This window comes from Pongo abelii, chromosome 8 (genome assembly GCF_028885655.2).
Source record: "Pongo abelii isolate AG06213 chromosome 8, NHGRI_mPonAbe1-v2.0_pri, whole genome shotgun sequence".
NCBI lineage: Eukaryota > Metazoa > Chordata > Mammalia > Primates > Hominidae > Pongo > Pongo abelii.
In genome coordinates, this window is record NC_071993.2 from 104,824,874 (window position 1) to 104,842,530 (window position 17,657).

Sequence of the window (17,657 nt, forward strand, 5' to 3'; positions counted from 1 at the left end):
TGAAAACCTTGATTAGAGGAATCAATTCATATAAGCCTAGAGGAGGGCTTATACATTATTTAATCCAGTCACAATACTTTGAGATCACATATTGTACATACAGCAAGGTCCACCTGGATTTAGGAAAGTCACATATAGTGTTTTTGGATTCCCACCTTTTCAGGACCTTGATCTACCAATTATCTGCTCCTTCTACTTTGTTGATAACCTTTCCTAGTTATTTATTATTTCCCAAGATTTTTGTTTGTTTTTAAATTTTATTTTATTTTAGATTCAGGGAGTACATGCGCATGTTTGTTACATGGGTATATTGCATATTGGTGGTGATTGGGCTTCTAGTGTACCCATCACCCAAGTAGTGAACATTGTACCTGATGGGTAATTTTTTAACCCTCACCCCCTCTCCTCTTTTGGAATCCCCAGTGTCTATTATTTTCATCTTCATATCCATGTGTACCCATTGTTTAGCTTAGACTTATAAGTGAGAAAGTGTGTTTTGTGGTATTTGATTTTCTGTTTCTAAGTTAGTTCACTAAGGATAATGGCCTCCAGCTCCACTCATGTTGCTGCAAAAGATATGACTTTATTATTTTGTATGGCTGTGTAGTATTCCATGGTGTATATATACCACATTTTCTTTATCCAGTCAAGTGTTGATGGTCGACACTCTGAAGTTGGTTCTATGACTTTGCTATTGTGAAGAGTGCTGTGATGAACATATGAGTACAGGTGTCTTTTTAACATAATGATTTATTTTCCTTTGAGAGGATGCCCTGTAGTGGGATTGCTGGGTTGAATGGTAGTTCTCTTTTTAGTTATTTAAGAAATCTTCATACTGTTTTCCATAGAGGTTGAACTAATTTACATTTCCACCCACAGAGTATAAGTGTTCCCTGTTCTCTGCATCTATGCCAGCATCTGTTGTTTTTTTAATAATAGCCATTCTGATTGGTGTAGCATGATATCTCACTGTGGTTTTAATTTGCATTTCTCTGATGCTTATTGATGTTGATCATTTTTCATGTGTTTATTGGCAGCATGTATTTCTTCTTTTCAGAAATGTCTGTTCATGTCCTTTGCCCAGTTTTTAATGGGGTTGTTTGTTTTTTTTTCTTGTTGAGTTGTTTGAGTTCCTCATAGATTTTGGATATTAGTCTTCTGTCAAAGGCATAATTTGCAAATATTTTCTCCCTTTCTGTAGGTTGTCTGTGTACTTTGTTGATTATTTCTTTTGCTGTGAAGAAACTTTTTAGTTTAATTAAGTCCCATTTGTCTATTTTTGTTTTTGTTCCATTTGCTTTTGGGGACTTCATCATAAATTATTTGCCTAGGCCAATATCCAGAAGAGTTTTTCCTAGGTTTTTGTCTAGAATTTTTACAGTTTCAGGTCTTAAATTTCAGTCTTTAATCCATGTTGAATTAATTTTTGTATATGGTGAGAAACAGGGGTCCAGTTTATTCTTCTGCACATGGTCAGCCAGTTTTCCCAGCACCATTCATTGAATAGGGAGTCCTTTCCCCATCCCATTTACAATAGCCAGACACACACACACACACACACACACACACACACACACACGTACACACACACACATTTAGCCAAGGAAATGAAAGATCTCTGTGAGGAGAACTACAAAACACTGATGAAAGAAATTGTAGATAACACAAACAAATGGAAAGACATCCCATGCTAAAGGATTGGAAGAATCAACATCATTAAAATGACCATGAGGCCCGAAGCAATCTACAGATTTAACACAATCCCTATCAAATTAGCAACATCACTTTTCACAGAATTAGAAAAAACAATGCTAAAAAAAAGAAAAAACAATGCTAAAGTTTATATGGAACCAAAAGAGAACCTGAATAGCCAAAGCAATCCTATGCAAAGAACAAATCCAGAGGCATTACATTGCCTGATGTTAAATTATACTACGAGGCTACAATAACCAAAACAGCAGGTTTTGTATGGGTTACTGGTACAAAAATAGACACATAGACCAATGGAACAGAACACAGAACCCAGAAATAAAGCAATATACCTATAACCAACTGATCTTTAACACAGTCTCTCCCCAGTGTTTAAGCAAGTTTAAGTATATTTCCTCTTAAATCCTCCCCTTCAGCAGGAATCTTTCCTGCTCCTTGTGATCTGACCCTTGCCTCCTCTACAGTCTCATCTCCCACTGTTTCTTATCTAATCTGCAAAACACCTCCAGTCTTGCTGAAATCTGCCTCTAGTAGACCATGTGCTCTATCTTTGTCACTTTGCGCAAGCTTCTCTTTTTGCCTGGGTTGCCTTTTCCTCCCTCTCCACACTCCCTGCCTGTCCCCTACTACTGGTAACCCCTGGCCTTCCTTTATGACTCAACACAGGCTTCAGGAGGCCTTTTCTGAGTGAGCATTTCTGGGTAAGATGTTACTTCTCTGTGGCATTTGTCACTGTCTAATTCATTATATATTTACTTGTCTTCCTCCCTGGAGCTCACAGACTCTTTTGCTCAGCACCCCCAGAGCTTGGCGCTAGGAGAGACTCAATAAATGAGAGCTGAGTGACTGAATGGATCCAGCTTAATTACATGGGATGAACTGGCTGTTGTTCACTCTGCCTTTGGGGCTTGGTCTCCACGTGGTCTCAGTGTTGGGCATATTTCAACCAGTGGGATGCTTGTCTTGAATGTGGGTGACTGAGGCTGGAGAGATGGAAAAAGTGGGCTTGTTCTGTGGAATTGAGCCCATTCCCCTCAAACACTAGAGTCTGTGTCAATGTGAAGTCCACAGATGTGCACAAGGGACAGATATCTCCCCTCTCCTTCCTGCCAGGGAAGGCTATTTCTTCCATTTCTGGCCTCTGTCCATTTCATCTACACTGTTCTCTGGGGAAGTTTGGACATTCATGGGCCCTTTGTTTCCTGTGGTGAGAAGTGCTGGATGTGAAAAGCATCTGGGGTGCTCTCTGGCCGGGGCCATAAAACTTGGCCTGGACCCCAGTCTCTGAGTTCAGGAGTACATCAGGTATTCCTCTGTCCCACATGCTCCCTGCCTGCAACTCTGTTGTGAGCTCCACTTGGCAGGACTGGAGCACTGGTCTTGTTCAGTGCTGGGTTCCCCAGGCACAGGGTCGCACAAGTGAATGCTTGGTACTTGGTGAATGAATGAAAGTATGAAAGGTTCTTCTGTGTGTGTGTGTGTGTGTGCATGAGAGACAGAGAGAGAGAGAGAGAGAGAGAGAGAGAGAGAGAGAGACTCAACTTTGGCCCTGCTTTAGGCTTCTTAAAAAATTTTTTAGAGTCAGGGTCTTGCTCTGTCACCCAGGCTGGAGTGCAGTGGTGCAATCACAGCTTACTGCAGCCTTTAACTCCTGGACTCCAGCAATCCTCCCACCTCAGCCTCCCAAAGTGCTGGGATTACAGGCATGAGCCACTGCGCCCAGGCTTGCTTTAGGCTTTTAAAAGATCTTTCTGGGATAGCTCAGGTCAGCTTCTTGGGTAGACCCCACAGCCCTGCCTCCCTTGGCCTCCTGGAGCACCTGTAGTGTGCCCAGCTTGTCTCTGCATGCTGGGAACTTTCCTGGTGTTAGTGCTGGAAGACCCGCATTCTGGGAAACTCCTGCATTTGGAATACGCCGAGATGGATGGTCACTCTCAGCACATGCCGCCCACACGTCTCCTCAGGTCCACAATCTGCAGGAGCTCCGGCGAAGTGCCTCACTGGCCACCAAGGTCTTTATCCAGAGAGACTACAGCGATGGGACCATCTGTCAGTTCCAGACCAAATTCCCCCCAGAGCTGGACAGCCGGGTAAGGATGTCTTTTTCTGCACTTGGAACCCAGGGCTGTGATGGAACTGAGGTTCTTATTGGAATGTATTTTATCCAGGATCCTATGACACATAATATCATAGGACACAAAACCTGTTCGGCCACTTCAAAAGGATGAATTTTAAAAAATTAAAAGGATGATTCTTAATATTGTCTTACTGTCTCCTCATAGAAAGTTAGAGCTGAAGGGATCTCAGGGATTTTCTGGTCTGGCAGCTCTCAAGTTTCAGTTGCCTAAAAATGATATAGAGAGCTTATTAAACAAATGGAAATTCCTGAGTCCTACTGGATGATACAGGTGTTGTCCAGCAGTGCTGATTCAGTTGTTGGACTGTGGCTCAGGAGTCTCCATTTATTAGCAGCTGTTCTCAACCTTGGCTGTACAGTAGAGGTTCCTGGGGAGCTTAAAAAATCCTGATGCTCAGACTGCAGCCCAAACCAACTACATTAGACTCTCTAGGGGTGGGGCTCTGGAATCAGCATAGTTTTAAATCTTAATTTTAAAATGAATTTTAATCATGATTGTTTAAACTTTAGTATTTATTTATTTATTTATTTATAATTTTGTGGGTACCTAGCAGGGGTACATGACATATTTTGATACAGGCATGCCATGTGTAATAATCACATCAGGGTAAATGGGGCATCCATTACTTCAGACATTTATCTTACGTGTTACAAACAAGCCAGTTATACTCTTTTAGTTATTTTAAAATGTACAATTAAATTATTATTGACTATAGTCACCCTGTTGTGCTATCAAATACTAGGTCTTTTTTTTTTTCCCCTTGATGGAAATCCAGGATGGAGTGCAGTAGTGTGATCACAGCTCCCTGAAGCCTCTGTCTCCCAGCTAAGGTGATCTTCCTGCCTCGGCCTCCCAGGTAGCTGGGGTTACAGGTTCATGCCACTATTCCTGGCTAATTTATTATAATTTTAGTAGAGATGGGGTTTTGCCATGTTGCCCAGGCTGGTCTCAAACTCCTGGGCTCAAGTGATCCGCCCTCCTCGGCCTCCCAAAGTGCTGGGATTACAGATGTGAGCCACCATGCCCAGCCCAAATACTAAGTAAGTCTTAAGCCTTAATTTTTAATGAGGAATTCCCAGGTGAATCAGAATCAAGTAGTTCATAGATTACACTTGGAGTTGCTAGTCTTGTTCAGCTGGTCTTCTTCAGAAACAGTGCTGCTTCTCATCCTTGGCTACACCTTAGAGGCACCTGGGAACTTTGAAAAAGGAACCTTGCAGGCCATCAGCTTGGGTAGGGCAGGGCAGTGGTGATCTTTGCTGCTCTGACCTATCCTCCCCCTTCCCAGACCACTGACTCAGAATCTCCTGGTGGGGGAGACTTGGGCATCATAGAGTTTAAAGGCTGCTCAGATAATTTCAGTGTGCAGCTGGAGCTGAGAACCATTAAGTCCTTGTTACTAAAACTGTGACCTGTGGATCAACAACATCAACATTACTTGGGAGCTTGATAGAAATGCAGAATCTCGGGTCCCTCCCTGGATCTGCTGAATCTGAATCTAGGGTTTAATCTATTCCTTGGGTTATTCAGATATGCATGAAATTTTGAGAAGCTCCACACTAGTCCATCCCTCTCATTTAGCAGAGGAAACTGAGGGCCAGAAAGAAGTGACTTACGGGAGTTAGTAAGTACCAGACAGGCTTAAATGCCCTGCCTCTCTACTTTTTCACAGGACTCTTATTTTCTTGCTGACACAATTGCATCTTTTGTGGGTACAGATCAAACTAGATGCCTTCATGATCACAGTCTTGCAGGGAAAGCTTAGAGACTTAAAGGAAGAGCTGCAGGCTGCTTTTCCCTTCTCCTTGCCTCAGGCAAAGGGGAGAGCCGGATGCACCATCCCACAGTCTGCTGGGTGGCATAAAAGGCAGTCAGCCAAGGGCTCTGCCTACAGCCTCTGCCTCTAGACTCAGCTAGTTGGGTGACTCATGGACCTCAGGCTGCTGTGAGGCATCAGCTGCTGAGTTTTGCTTCTGGTCCAGGGGTGTCCTCAGTTTTCATCCTAGGCTGCCCTAGAGTGGGCCTGGGACTGGGGAAGCCAGAAGGCAGATCCTGAGCTTTCATTCAGCAGCCCAGGCAGATCTGAATGGGTTTGGGAAGTGGGGGCAGGGATGGTCTGTACTGATATGACCCTGAGCCAGCTTTCGGAGAGAATGTGGGTCTCTTTCTCATCTTAGCATGCTTGTCCTTTAGGGTGGGGTGACCCCCAGGGTGGAGCAGCAGGGCTTGTGGCATGGACTAGATGGGCAGGATTTTCATAGGATTTTCTCTGAGTTCTCCCCAGGTCTGTGTAGTGGGAACTCCTAAGCTTCTAACTATTCTTGGACAGAGGTTTTGTCCTAGAGAGGCAGGGAGGTCCCTAAACTGTGTGATGAGCAGTTCTGGTCCTGCTGCATGAATGGGGAAGAAGGTACTGTGAAGAATGTGAAAAATAGGGCTACTATTTTGACACTTTGACACCTGCTGAGTTTGGAATGTAACCTTCCCGGCTGTCTGGTGTTACACAGTGAAGAGCACAGACTGGGGTCAGAGCTGTAACCTTGGACAAGTTCACTTAGCAGTCACTAAGTATTTATTGAGTATGTATTAGTCTCTAGAGATATAGGAGTAAAATCATGGCATTTATTTTCTATTAGATGGTGTAGAAAATAAAAAAGCAAGCAAATACAGTTGACCCTTGCACAACACAGGGTTGGGGTGCCCATCCCCTGCACAGTCAAAAATCTGGATATAACCTTTGACTTTCTAAAAACTTAACTACTAGTAGCCTACTGTTGACTGGGAGCCTTCTGATAATACAAACAGTTTATTAACACACAGTTTGCATGTTATGTATATTATATACTGTATTCTTATAATAAAGTAAGCTAGAGAAAAGAAAATGTTAAGAAAATCGTAAGGAGAAGAAAATATATTTACTACTCATTGAGTGGAAGTGGATCATCATAAAGGTCTTCATCCTCATCATCTTCATTTTGGGTAGGCGGAGGAAGAGGATGAACAGGACACGTTGATCTTGCTGTCTCAGGGGTGGCAGAGGCAGAAGAAAATTCACATATACATGGACTCACACAGTTCAGACCCATGTTGTTCCAGGGTCAACTGTAAATATACCTCGCTCAGGAGGTAACAAATACTAGAAGAATAAGGGGAGGATGTCAGGGGGGTTCGGTGTGCTGGGGAGAGGTGAATGATCCTGGGCACAGGGGGAGGCTGTTGAATAAGGTGAGATCCAAGGGTGTTAAGGGTGTCATGGCAGCCTGCAGGGCAGTGTGGCAGCTAAGGAGACAGACACAAAGGGCCTGAGGAAATTTCAAGAAGCAGGGGTACTGAGTGAGGAGGAGAGGAGGAGACGGGCCAGGGGTGGCAGGGTTGGGCCGTGGAGGGCCTAGCAGGCATTGTAAGGACTTCTTGGATTTAACTTGCAGAGAGATGGGAAGACTGTGGGAGCTCTTGATCACGGCTGTGACATAATCTGACTTTAACAGGAAGTTAGGGCAGGAGCAGGGGCAGGGAGGCCAGTGAAGGGGCCAGAGACGGTGGCAGCTGGAACCACAGAGCAGTTCGTGGTCCGCGTGGTCTTAGGACCACAGAGCAGTCCTCATCTGTAAAATGGGGATGGCAGTAGTACTTTTCTGATAGAATTATTATGAGGGTTAAATGAAAGAGTGCATTTCCTGGCACATAGAAGGTGCTTAATACATATCAGCTATTCCTATTATGGATACGGGCAGGACAGCTTCTCAGGTGTCCAGACACACAGGGCGGTGGTGTTGTGGGTGACCTCTGAGCTAGAAGGAAATGGCCCTTCCTGGAGAGATGCCCCTGAGGTCTCACTGAAGCAGTCTCATGCAGTCCCATCCAAACATGGAGAGCCCCTATGAATCTAGTTCTGAGCTCTCTCACAACCAACAAGATGGGACGTGTCAAAGTCACCAGAATACTTGTTCTGATCTTCTGCAGAAAACATCTAGGATATCATGGGAGTTTCCTGTTTCCAAGGGAGGACAAGCAGCCATTCTTATTCCCATTTTATAGATGAGGAAACTGAAGTCTAGATGGTTAAGCTGCTAGTTCAAGGTCACGCAGCCAGTTAGTTGATGGCCAAGTCTGGATTGGCCCCCCAGTCTCCTGACTCCCAGGCCAGTGCTCTTTCTGCTCTGCCTGCAGCCTCTTTGGTCTTGCCTGTGTGCCAATGTCATCTTCCCCATCTACATGGCCCCACCATTGTCACTCCCAGCCCTACCTATGACTGTGCACACTCCAGGGAGGCTAACCACAGCCTGGCTCTGTCCCTTCTCCAGATCGAGCGGCAGCTCTTTGAAGAGACTGTGAAGACCCTCAACGGCTTTTATGCAGAGGCTGAGAAGATTGGGGGCAGCTCCTATCTTGAGGGCTGCCTGGCCTGCGCCACGGCCTACTTCATCTTCCTCTGCATGGAGACCCACTACGAGAAGGTGGCCCCTCCCGCCCCACCGTGCATCCCTTCCCTCAGGGCTGCCCTGCGGCACGCTCATCCTTGTCTGGCTCCTCTTTTTGCAGGTTCTTAAGAAGATTTCCCGCTACATCCAGGAGCAGAATGAGAAGATCTTTGCACCTCGAGGCCTCCTACTCACAGACCCCGTGGAGCGTGGGATGAGGGTTGTATCCTTCTGGGCATGTGTGAGGGCACAGGACTGCTAACCAGTAGAGATCCTGGTGAGGCTGCCAGGAAACGAGGCCACTTTAGGGGCCTCCACTCAGGTTTTCCCAGGATTCCCCACATCAGTGGTCCTCAGCCCTCCTCCACCACGCTAAGTTATTGGAGGCTTTGTGAATTTCAGGATTTGCACTTGTTGGGCTGCATGTAATCAGTGCTTAGAATATGCCAGCTATCATGTGAAGTGCTTTGAAAATATGAATTCATGTACTTCTCATAACAATCTTACCAGGTGGGTTGCTCTGATTATTCCCAGCAACCTGCTCAGAGTCGTGCAGCTGGTGAATGTGGGAGCCAGGAATTGCGCCCAGGCTCACCCTTAACTACAAAGACCCCTCCAGGAATATGCAAATCACCACATTCATTGACAGGTCCACAGTCTCATGTAGTCCTCATGGAATCTCCCGTGGCAGGTCCCATTGTCCTTCTTTCGCAGATGAGAGACATGAGGTCTAGGATGATGTGACTCCCCCAAGGTCTCAGTCCTGGTGAGAGGCTGGACAGGGGGTGGGGCGTGGTTCTGCTGACTCCACCTCCACTTGGAATAGTGTGATCTGGGTGTGCACAAATCCTTCCCCCCAGGCAGCAGCAACACGAGTAGAATTGCTAAAAAATAAGGTTGACTGGAAAACTGAGGGGAAACAGAGTCAAAAAACCACAAACACCCGGAATCACGTGTTGACAAAGCCCAGTGAGAGGCACTTGTTTTCATTGAGCCTTTACTATGTGCCAGGTTTTGTGCTAAGCGTCTTACATACATTTAATCTAATCTCCACACTAACCCCAAGATTCTATTCTTAATCCCCATTTTGCAGATGCGATAATGGATGGCTAACAAGTTAAGTGACTGCTGTAAGGTCACATAGCTTTGTGAGTGCCTGAGTCAGGATTTGAACTCAGGACACTAAAGTCCTCATACTTCCTGTGCAGTAACACCACCTCCCTGGGCACATCTGTGTCCTAAGATATGGTCATTAGACCCACTGGAATGTAAGCGCCATCAGGGCAGCGACCCTGTCTGCTGTGATCACAGCTATGTGCCCAGCACAGGGCCCGGCCTTACGAGTCTACCTAATTGTTAGCTAAGTAATGTTCATGGTTGGGCTTGGGGAGGGTCTAGCTCCCAGGCCTCTACATCCCTACTGTCTAGGCAGCAGCACAAGCCCACTTTCCCACTCCCCTGCTGGAATCCATCCACTGGTTCATGTCCGACCCCTGCTCAGCAGCTGGGCTCGCAGCTCTCCTTAACCGCCGACTCCAGATTGAGATCTCCATCTACGAGGACCGGTGCAGCAGTGGCAGCTCCAGCAGTGGCAGCAGCAGCGGCAGTGGCAGCAGCAGCGGTGGGGGTGGTGGGGCGGGGGCCCGGTGACTGGCCGAGAGTCCCTGTAGGGAGGTGTATGGCCGGAGTGAGGGCCTCGCAGACCTGCGGCGGCTGCGCTACCAGAGCACCCGCTTCTGAGTCATTCTTTGGGCTCACCCTGCTGCCCGGGGTGGGAGGGAGGGTGACGGGCCTCATATTTCCTGTGGGCCATCAACCTATGCCCCCTGTCCCTCACCCCCGGCTGGATCAGTCCGTTTCCTGACCTGGGGGTTTTTCCTTCCCAATGGGCCTGGTCTGGGCCACACAGAGACAGATCTTCCTAGGAAGGCCGGGGTGGGGAGAATACAACCTAGACCTAGGCGGCCCCTCTCTTCCACAGCCCCTCTCCCAACCCTGTGAGGGGGGCCCAGGCCTGCCACATAGAGGACTCCTACACTGCATGACCCCTCATCCCAAACCCATATCCACCAGGACTCTCTCCCTTGGGCCCTGCGTCCCGTGGCTGTCTCCCAGTATCTGTTCCTTCTCATGCCCCTGCAGGGCCCCGGCCTGTCTATGATCCTGCCTCCACCAAATTCAAGGTGTGGGGAGACGGGTGCCGTGGTTGGGAGCTGTTCAGCCCACTCCTGACCTCTTCTAGACCTATGGCTTTCGTGTCCTGTAGCCAGAGCTAGAGGCCAGCTCGGCCTTGCCAGAAGCATCCAACTTTGAGACTTTGCAGGCTGCCAGGTGCTGGTTGGGGGGCACACAGCCTGGGGCTCTGGGAGGTAATATGGGGATCTGGAGAAACTCTGTGAAGAGACGTAGCCATGCGGGGCCTGAATCTCCTGAACTAGAGCCAGTTTCCTGAGATTAGAACCTGCGTGTATGCACATGTGAATGTATGTGTGAGTGCACATGTGTGTAAGTGCAGTGTGCATAAATGTGTGAGTCTGCGTGTGTTAGCATGCCTGTGTGTGAGCACATGTGTGTGCACCAGTGCACAAGTGTATGAATGTGGATGCATTTGTAAGCACACCTGTGTGTGTATGAGTACATGTGTGCACACGTGTGCACAAATGTGCATTTATGTGAGTGTGAGTGCAAGCATGTGTGTATGAGTGTTCATTGTATGAGTGTGTGTGTATGCAGGTGAGTGCATGTGTGTGTGAGTGTGTTTGTGTGTTCCCCTTGGCTGCTAGGCCAACGACTGCTTCTCTGCATCCTGCTGTCTTCGCTACCTGAGGGTCTGTGACTTCTTCCCTGTGTGGGTCCAGCCTGGATCCCTGTAAGTAAATGTCCAAAAGCCCCTTGCCCCTCCCCTAGGGCTACCAGGGAACCTACTCTACTGCATATGTTCTAGTGGAAGAGAAACCGGGGTTCTAGGAAAGAAGAGCCAAACTTTGGTGGCCTTTGGTGCCCCCTCTCAGCTCCCCATGACAAGACAACGGGGCTACAGACACTGTGTGTTCAGCCTGCCCAGGAGCTGGGGCTCTTTAAGGCTTTGTAGGTGAGGTTTCCATGGACCTTCAAAGGTGCCAGCAGCCTGCAGGGGAAAGGCAAACTCCCTCCTTGCAAGGAAAGGAGATGTCCAGCCAATGATGCCCGGCTTCTGAGGCCTGGAGGGACAGGCGGGATGGGAGCAGCCCCTGGGGCTGGTGTCCCAAAGATGAAATGAAGGGGGCTGCCTATCTCAGTTGGCGGGAGGTGTTAGAAGTGGATGTGCAAGACCAGCCACTGGAGGTAGCCCTCTGGAATCAAAGAGAGGCCTGCTTTTCTACCAGACATGGGAGCAGCATGTGGGAAACAAGGGCCTACCCAGAGAGCAGAGAGAGTCAGCTTAGTCCTTGCAGCCTCAGGAAGTCCTCGGCCCAAGTGAGTCCTGGTCCAAGGATCCCCCTGGAGAGCTGCAGTTCAGTGGGCTCCACCGCAGCCCCTGGCCACGGCCTATGCCCTCCCTGGGCCCCTGTGGGGCTGGGCATTGTGTCTGACCTGTGCATCTCCCATGGGAGGGCTGGGCATAGGCAGTGCTATGGCCTTTTATTTTTTCTTTTTCCAATAAAAGAACTTGCCCAGCATGAAGCTCTGTGATGCTTTCACTGCCCCATGACGATGGAGGGTCAGTTCTATGCCCCAGGACCACATGAGGGGATACTCGGCTGCCTGAACTGGACCTGATATGGGGAGCAGGATGAACTCTGTCTTCTTGGAGCTTGTAGTCTACTGGGGAGGCAGACACCTCAGCATCTCTAATCTGGAATCTTTGGGGCACTTGTAGCCTTGGATGGGGGAACAGGTTGGACTGAAAGCCAGGCCAAAAGTAATCAATTAATGATATCAATAAATCCTCATTTCTTGAGCTCTTCCCCTGGGTTGGGTCCTGTTGGGAGTTGGATCACACAGGTCACTCAGTACTGAAGATGAGAAAGTAGCTGGATGATCACTTCTCGGCCTTTTGGCCAAGATCAAGTATGGAGAAAGTAGCTGGATGTTGGAACCTAGCAGAGTTGTGTCTTGAATTTTATAATTTACTGAGCACCTACTGTGTGCCAGATACTTTGCTAAAACCATATGTTACAGCTGGGAGGGGATTTAAAGATCACTTGAATCCTGTCACAGAGGTCCAGAGAGGGTGGGTGACTTGCCCCAGGCCACACAGTTGGTTGATGATAACAGGGCCCAAGCTTGGAACCCAGGTCTCCTGACTCAGTGCCCACTCTGTTACCACAGGGATGGCACCCAGATGGGAAGCTGCCTGAGGCTGCAGGGAGACTGGGGTCACACACTCAGTCCTGTTCCCAGAGAGGGGCTCATCAGACTGTGGGGACAACGGCTCCAGCCTCTTGGGTGGGGGCTGGGCAGTCCCCTCTGGGTGGTTCTCATGTTTGTTCTCACTGCCGCTAAGGGCAGCTTGGTGCTTGCCTGAGCTGTGTGCAGCCTAGACTCACTCCCTCTGCTGGAACCTGGGCCGTGTGTGGGTTGCCACAAGTGAGGGTGTTTTCTAATATGAGGGCAGGTTCATTCTGTTTTGGGATAGGAAGTTTGTTCTACCCCGAGGCCAGATTTGAACCCAAACTCAGCTCTTCTAGAGAAGAGGTCCTGGGGAGGGGGTGAGGATTTACTAAATGGGTAAAACCAAATCCGGGTGCTTATCTGACTGAGAGGCATTCAACCCTTCCATTTTCAAACGGTAATCATAATAGTAATAGTAGCTGACGTTTACTTAGCACTTCCTATGTGCCAGGCACTAGGCTAAGACTCTATACATAGTCATTCGATTCTCACAGCAACCCTCCATGGCATGGATTCTTATTTCCCATTTTACATATGGGGAAACTGAGGCTCATGGAAGTTAAGTAACTGGGAAGTTGCAGATCTTGGCTTTGAATCTAAGCAATCTGACTCCAAACTGCAAGGAAGAAGACAGATCCAGCCTCAGAGGCCGCTTAGCCCCTTGAGGGCCTCAGCCGTCCTGGGATTAGGATCAGGCAGATTCCCAGGGAAGGACTTGGAGCTATGCCTGGGTTTTGAGGCCTGGCTGGCACCTCCACTTCCAGGGCATCACGGGAGTGTGCATGGGCTGTGCTCACAGGCATGCGGGACCCAGAGGCAGCCCGGTGAAGGGTAGTGGGGGACCTGACTCACTGTGGGCCTGGGGAGGTGTGGTTTCTCTCTGCCGGCTTACTTACAGGCAGTGGCCTGTCTCTCCGGGGTCTGGCTGTAGCCATGTCCCTGCAACCACCTTGCCAGCCAGGGACAGGCCCCGTCAAGACCCAGGAGCAGCTCCAGCCTCAGCCAGACTGTCCCCCAGGTCCCAAGTGAGGCCCCAGCCAGTCAGGCATGCCTCAGGAAGCTCCTGCTGCACATGCTTCTCTCCCTGCGCCAGCACCCTGCTGTCTGGCTTCCTTCCTTTGGCCACAGGCGGAGTGTGTGTGAAACCACAGGGTTTACAGAAGCTCGAGGTGCCACTGAGTGGCAGGATTATGCACTGCACTCGGGGAATCAAAGGTGGAGGCAGAAAGAACTATGGATGTTGTGACACGTCCCCCATGGCTCCCCAGCTGGCAGCCACTGCCACCCGCAGGGACTTTTCTATGGCTTCCAGAGGTGTGGGGCAAAGGTGGAGTCCAGTGACTTTCTCCCTAGGGCCAGCCCCTGGGCTGTCGAGCCTGGGAAACTCCACATCCCTCTCCACACCTCTAGAAGGACTCACAGTGAGAGGGGCCCAGGCAGGAGGCATCATTACCACCTGGTTTGGGCTTTACTATTCACCCAGGGATAAGGCAAGGCAAACACCACTCCACATCAGATCTGAATTTGAGCTCTGGCTTCATGACATTAACATATGAAGACTCTTGGAGCCTCAGCTTCCCCAGTTGTAAAATAGCGAGACTAATATCTCACAGAGTTGTTTAGACCCGAGGTGTTCAACCTTGGTGGCAATGGATGTCACCTGGGAGCATGAAAAATCACCAGTGCCTGAACCTATCCTCAGAGATTCTGATTTAATTGTTTTGGGGGACAGCTTGGGCATCAGGATTTTAAAGAGTTTCCCTGGTGATTCTAATGTGAAGGTAAGGCTGAGAATCCCTGATTTTGACAGTACCTATAGCCTATAAGCCTTTAATTCACCTCTGAAAATGCCTGAGACCTGAATAAGAAGTTTATGGTTCCACAGAAGCAGCCAGACACAAAAATGAGTATGCACCATGTGATTCCCCTTATACGAAACTGAAAGACAGGCCAAACTAGCCTTTGATTGGGAGTCAGGATCAAGATTACCCTGGGTCGAGGGTAGCGAATGGATGGGGACCTGGGGGGCTTCTGGGAGCTCAGGATGTTCTGTTTCTTGACCAGAGTGCCAGTTACACAGAGGTGCTCACTTCATGAGAATTCACTGAGCTATATACTTAGGAGCTATGTATTTGTCTGTACTGGTGATATATTTCAATAAAATTCACCAAAAAAGCCTGTTGGCTACAAAATAGGAAAAGAAAGGACAGACTTGAAATTAATGTTTTGTTAAATATCTGGAAATGTAACACATATGCCAAACAGACAACTGCAACTCTATGTTACGTGTGTGTGTGTGTGTGTGTGTGTGTGTGAGAGAGAGAGAGAGAGAGAGAGAAAATGTAATGTCTGCTCTGCTGTGGGTGGGGCCTCTAAAAGGGAAGGTCCCTGATGCCTAAGAAAATCTGAAAACAGCCCAGGTTCACACCAGGAGTTCTTAACCTCGACCCGACTGCATTCATGTGCATGTTATGTGCTGTTATCTGAGGAGAGCATCTACAGCTTTCAGCAGATTCTCAAAGGGGTATGCAACCCCCTAAAAAGGTTAAGAAGAATTGGTTTTGAGAAGTCAGTGAGAAACTGGCCATGAATGTGCTTGGCATGAAAGAGATGCTTGGTAATGTCGGTTTCTTTCCTTCTTTTCAGAGCCCAGCCTTCGGAGGTTTCCGCGTGACCCTTCTCGGGAGACTTCTAGGAGGATTTATTCTCCTGGCAGTGCCGAGGACAGCCTGCACCAAGCTCACAACTCTTCCTCCCAGAGGATGTTCAAAGGGCCTGTCATTTGAGCATCTGCTGGACAGCAGAACTTTGCGTGCAGGATCCTGGAGCTGTGTTGGGTTTTGAATCAGGGACAATGGAGGAAGTGTGAAAGTGTGAAGAGAGTCAGAGGGCTGTGCCAGCTGCCCCCCTTCCCACCCCCAGCAATTCACTTAACTTTCCTGAGTCTCAGCTTTGTCATTATGAGAATGTGTATATTTATAAATAATCATCTGTTTCTCCAATGTAAGATATTATTGTTATTGCAGAAGTGATACTAGGACCTTATTATACGATGGCCTCATGATACAGATTTATAGCAGGCTTCAGATTCTGGCATAGAATAAACAGGTATTTATCCAAGGGTTCACTGATTCCCTAATAAATGCCAGGAACATTCATGTACATTATTGTTCCATTTAATTCTTGAACACTGGGGTGTTGAAATCTTATTTCACAGATGAGGGAACTGACATTCTAGGTGGTTAGGTAGCTTGACAAGGGCTAGTAAGTGTCAGAGCAAAGACTTGAACATGTCTCTGACTGCAAATCCCACTCTCACTCTGTCACAAGAGTGAGACGTGGCAGAAGAGAGACTGTTCTACCTGGATTGACTCATAAAGATAGAAGACAGATTCCAGACCAGAGAGAAACTCGTGGGCAAATGCATCCCCAGAAAAATTAGCTTTGCAGGGGCATGAAGGTACTAGTTATTTTGGAGTAATTCAAGTTATCGATTTCTGTAATGGAAAAGTGATTGGGAACCAGCTATCACCCGAGAACAGTGCTGAGTGAGGCCCCAAAAAGGGGGCAATGTTACACACAAGCTTACACACAGCTTACAAGACCTCAGAGATGGCGAGGGTCCTTTTCCCTGCTGCCCACAATTAATCAGTACACTTCTCAAGGGCAGGGAGCCTGTCTTACTCACTCCCCACCCCCACTCCACCTCACCCTGTCCTGAGTGCTTGTCCCAGGGCCTGGCCCTGGCCAGATGAATGGAAGATGCTGCCCATCTCAGGCTGGCAGGAAAAGGCAAGCCTATACAGATGTGTCATCTGCAGACCCCTAGGGCAATGCGCCACTGAAAAGCAGCTCAGAACCATGCAGACAGGCAGTGGTCACTGAAGGATACAATTCACCTGCAAGTGGTCACCTTATAACTCAGTTAAAGGGTGGATGCAGTGACCCCAGGCTACCCCCTGAGCTGGGCAGCAGCTCTCAGTGATGTTGCCCTGGCTGTGACATTGTGGCTGTGCTCATGACCTCTACCTATTCTGGGAGAGGACGGGAGGAAGCGTGCGTCCCACCCCAGTTGGCCCTGTCTGACACTCCCCAAACACCATTTTGAGGTGGGGAAAATCCTTCTGGTGCTGAATTCTTTGCCTGAGAGATCTGGGCCTCATGCCCTAGAGAGTGAATTACTGTGAGTGAATCACTGGCTGGATGGCTGGCTGGCTGGATAAGTGGATGGATACAGAGAAGATGGGTGTAGAGAGATGACTGATAGATCAGAGATGAGCGAGAGGCCTGCCTTGCTTGAGATGGATGCTCGCAGACCCTGGAGAGGCAGGTGAATGGATGGGTACCGATCGCCCCTGGGCTCCCCAGTGCAGATCTAAATATAGGGCTGGAGCTCTTCAAAGGGAAGATGCTGTGTTATCCCAGTCCCCAGATGAACTCCGCATTTGTAACTCTGAGTGATGGATGTGTCTTGTTGGGAAGAATCCTTATAGGTCTAATATTGCCCCAGTTAATGGCTTATGGATTGTTGTAAAGTCAGGCATTGCTGGAAGTGAAACCAGGAGGTTAAAGGTCCTGGTACAGATTTTATGACAACATCTGCATTTCATCAGTCAGGCACTGCAGCCAAGTACCTTATAGGCTCGATGAGGCCTCACAACAACTCTACGAGGATTTTATCACTGCTTCCATTTTGTGGATGAAGAAACTGAGGCTCAGAGATGAAATAACTTCTTAAGGCCACTTCCGAATGCCTGGGTGGAGGGTCTGGATTTCAAGTCTATTTGATCCCAGAGTTTCAGTGTGAAGGGAAAATTTTAAGGACAGGTGAAAGGAAGGGAGAGGGGAGGGCCATGGGATTTGTGCACAGCTCTAAGAACGAACATGGCATTTTGGCACATGTGAGACACCTTCTGCAGTGGGAGGAGGCACTGAGACTTTCCAATGACTGGGTGCCCCGAGGGCAGCCCCAGGCTTCCTTCTCCCTCTCTCTCCTCTGTGTCAGCCTTCAAGG

General features: G+C 48.4%; 3 protein-coding genes across 6 annotated transcripts in view; 2 read left to right on the forward strand and 1 right to left on the reverse strand.

Moving 5' to 3' along the window:
- Positions 1-5,434: 5,434 nt before the first annotated feature.
- CRTAC1 (cartilage acidic protein 1) overlaps positions 5,435-17,657 on the reverse strand; it is a 168,214-nt gene continuing 155,991 nt past the window's right edge. For all 4 annotated transcript variants that reach the window (XM_024254100.3, XM_054522754.2, XM_054522752.2 and 1 more), the window contains one exon: positions 5,435-9,933. In XM_024254100.3, coding sequence (XP_024109868.1) covers positions 9,767-9,933 — 167 coding nt within the window. In that variant the 3' untranslated portion in view covers positions 5,435-9,766. The remainder of the gene's footprint in view (positions 9,934-17,657) is intronic.
- On the forward strand, positions 7,949-8,761 carry GOLGA7B (golgin A7 family member B). Its single transcript, XM_054522757.2, has 2 exons — positions 7,949-8,305; positions 8,391-8,761. The coding sequence occupies exons 1-2, from the start codon at positions 7,949-7,951 to the stop codon at positions 8,529-8,531; spliced, it is 498 nt and encodes a 165-aa protein (XP_054378732.1). The 3' UTR covers positions 8,532-8,761.
- On the forward strand, positions 9,926-15,868 carry LOC129048335 (uncharacterized). The gene has a single exon (XM_054522756.2). The coding sequence runs from the start codon at positions 13,426-13,428 to the stop codon at positions 14,197-14,199; it is 774 nt and encodes a 257-aa protein (XP_054378731.1). The 5' UTR covers positions 9,926-13,425; the 3' UTR covers positions 14,200-15,868.

Bases quoted from the DNA above. Each gene is read 5' to 3' on its own strand.
- GOLGA7B (XM_054522757.2), top strand. From the start codon at position 7,949: ATGGCCAAGTCTGGATTGGCCCCCCAGTCTCCTGACTCCCAGGCCAGT. The intron at 8,306-8,390 runs GTGGCCCCTCCC...CTCTTTTTGCAG, and splicing joins TGGAGACCCACTACGAGAAG to GTTCTTAAGAAGATTTCCCG.
- LOC129048335 (XM_054522756.2), top strand. From the start codon at position 13,426: ATGGGCTGTGCTCACAGGCATGCGGGACCCAGAGGCAGCCCGGTGAAG.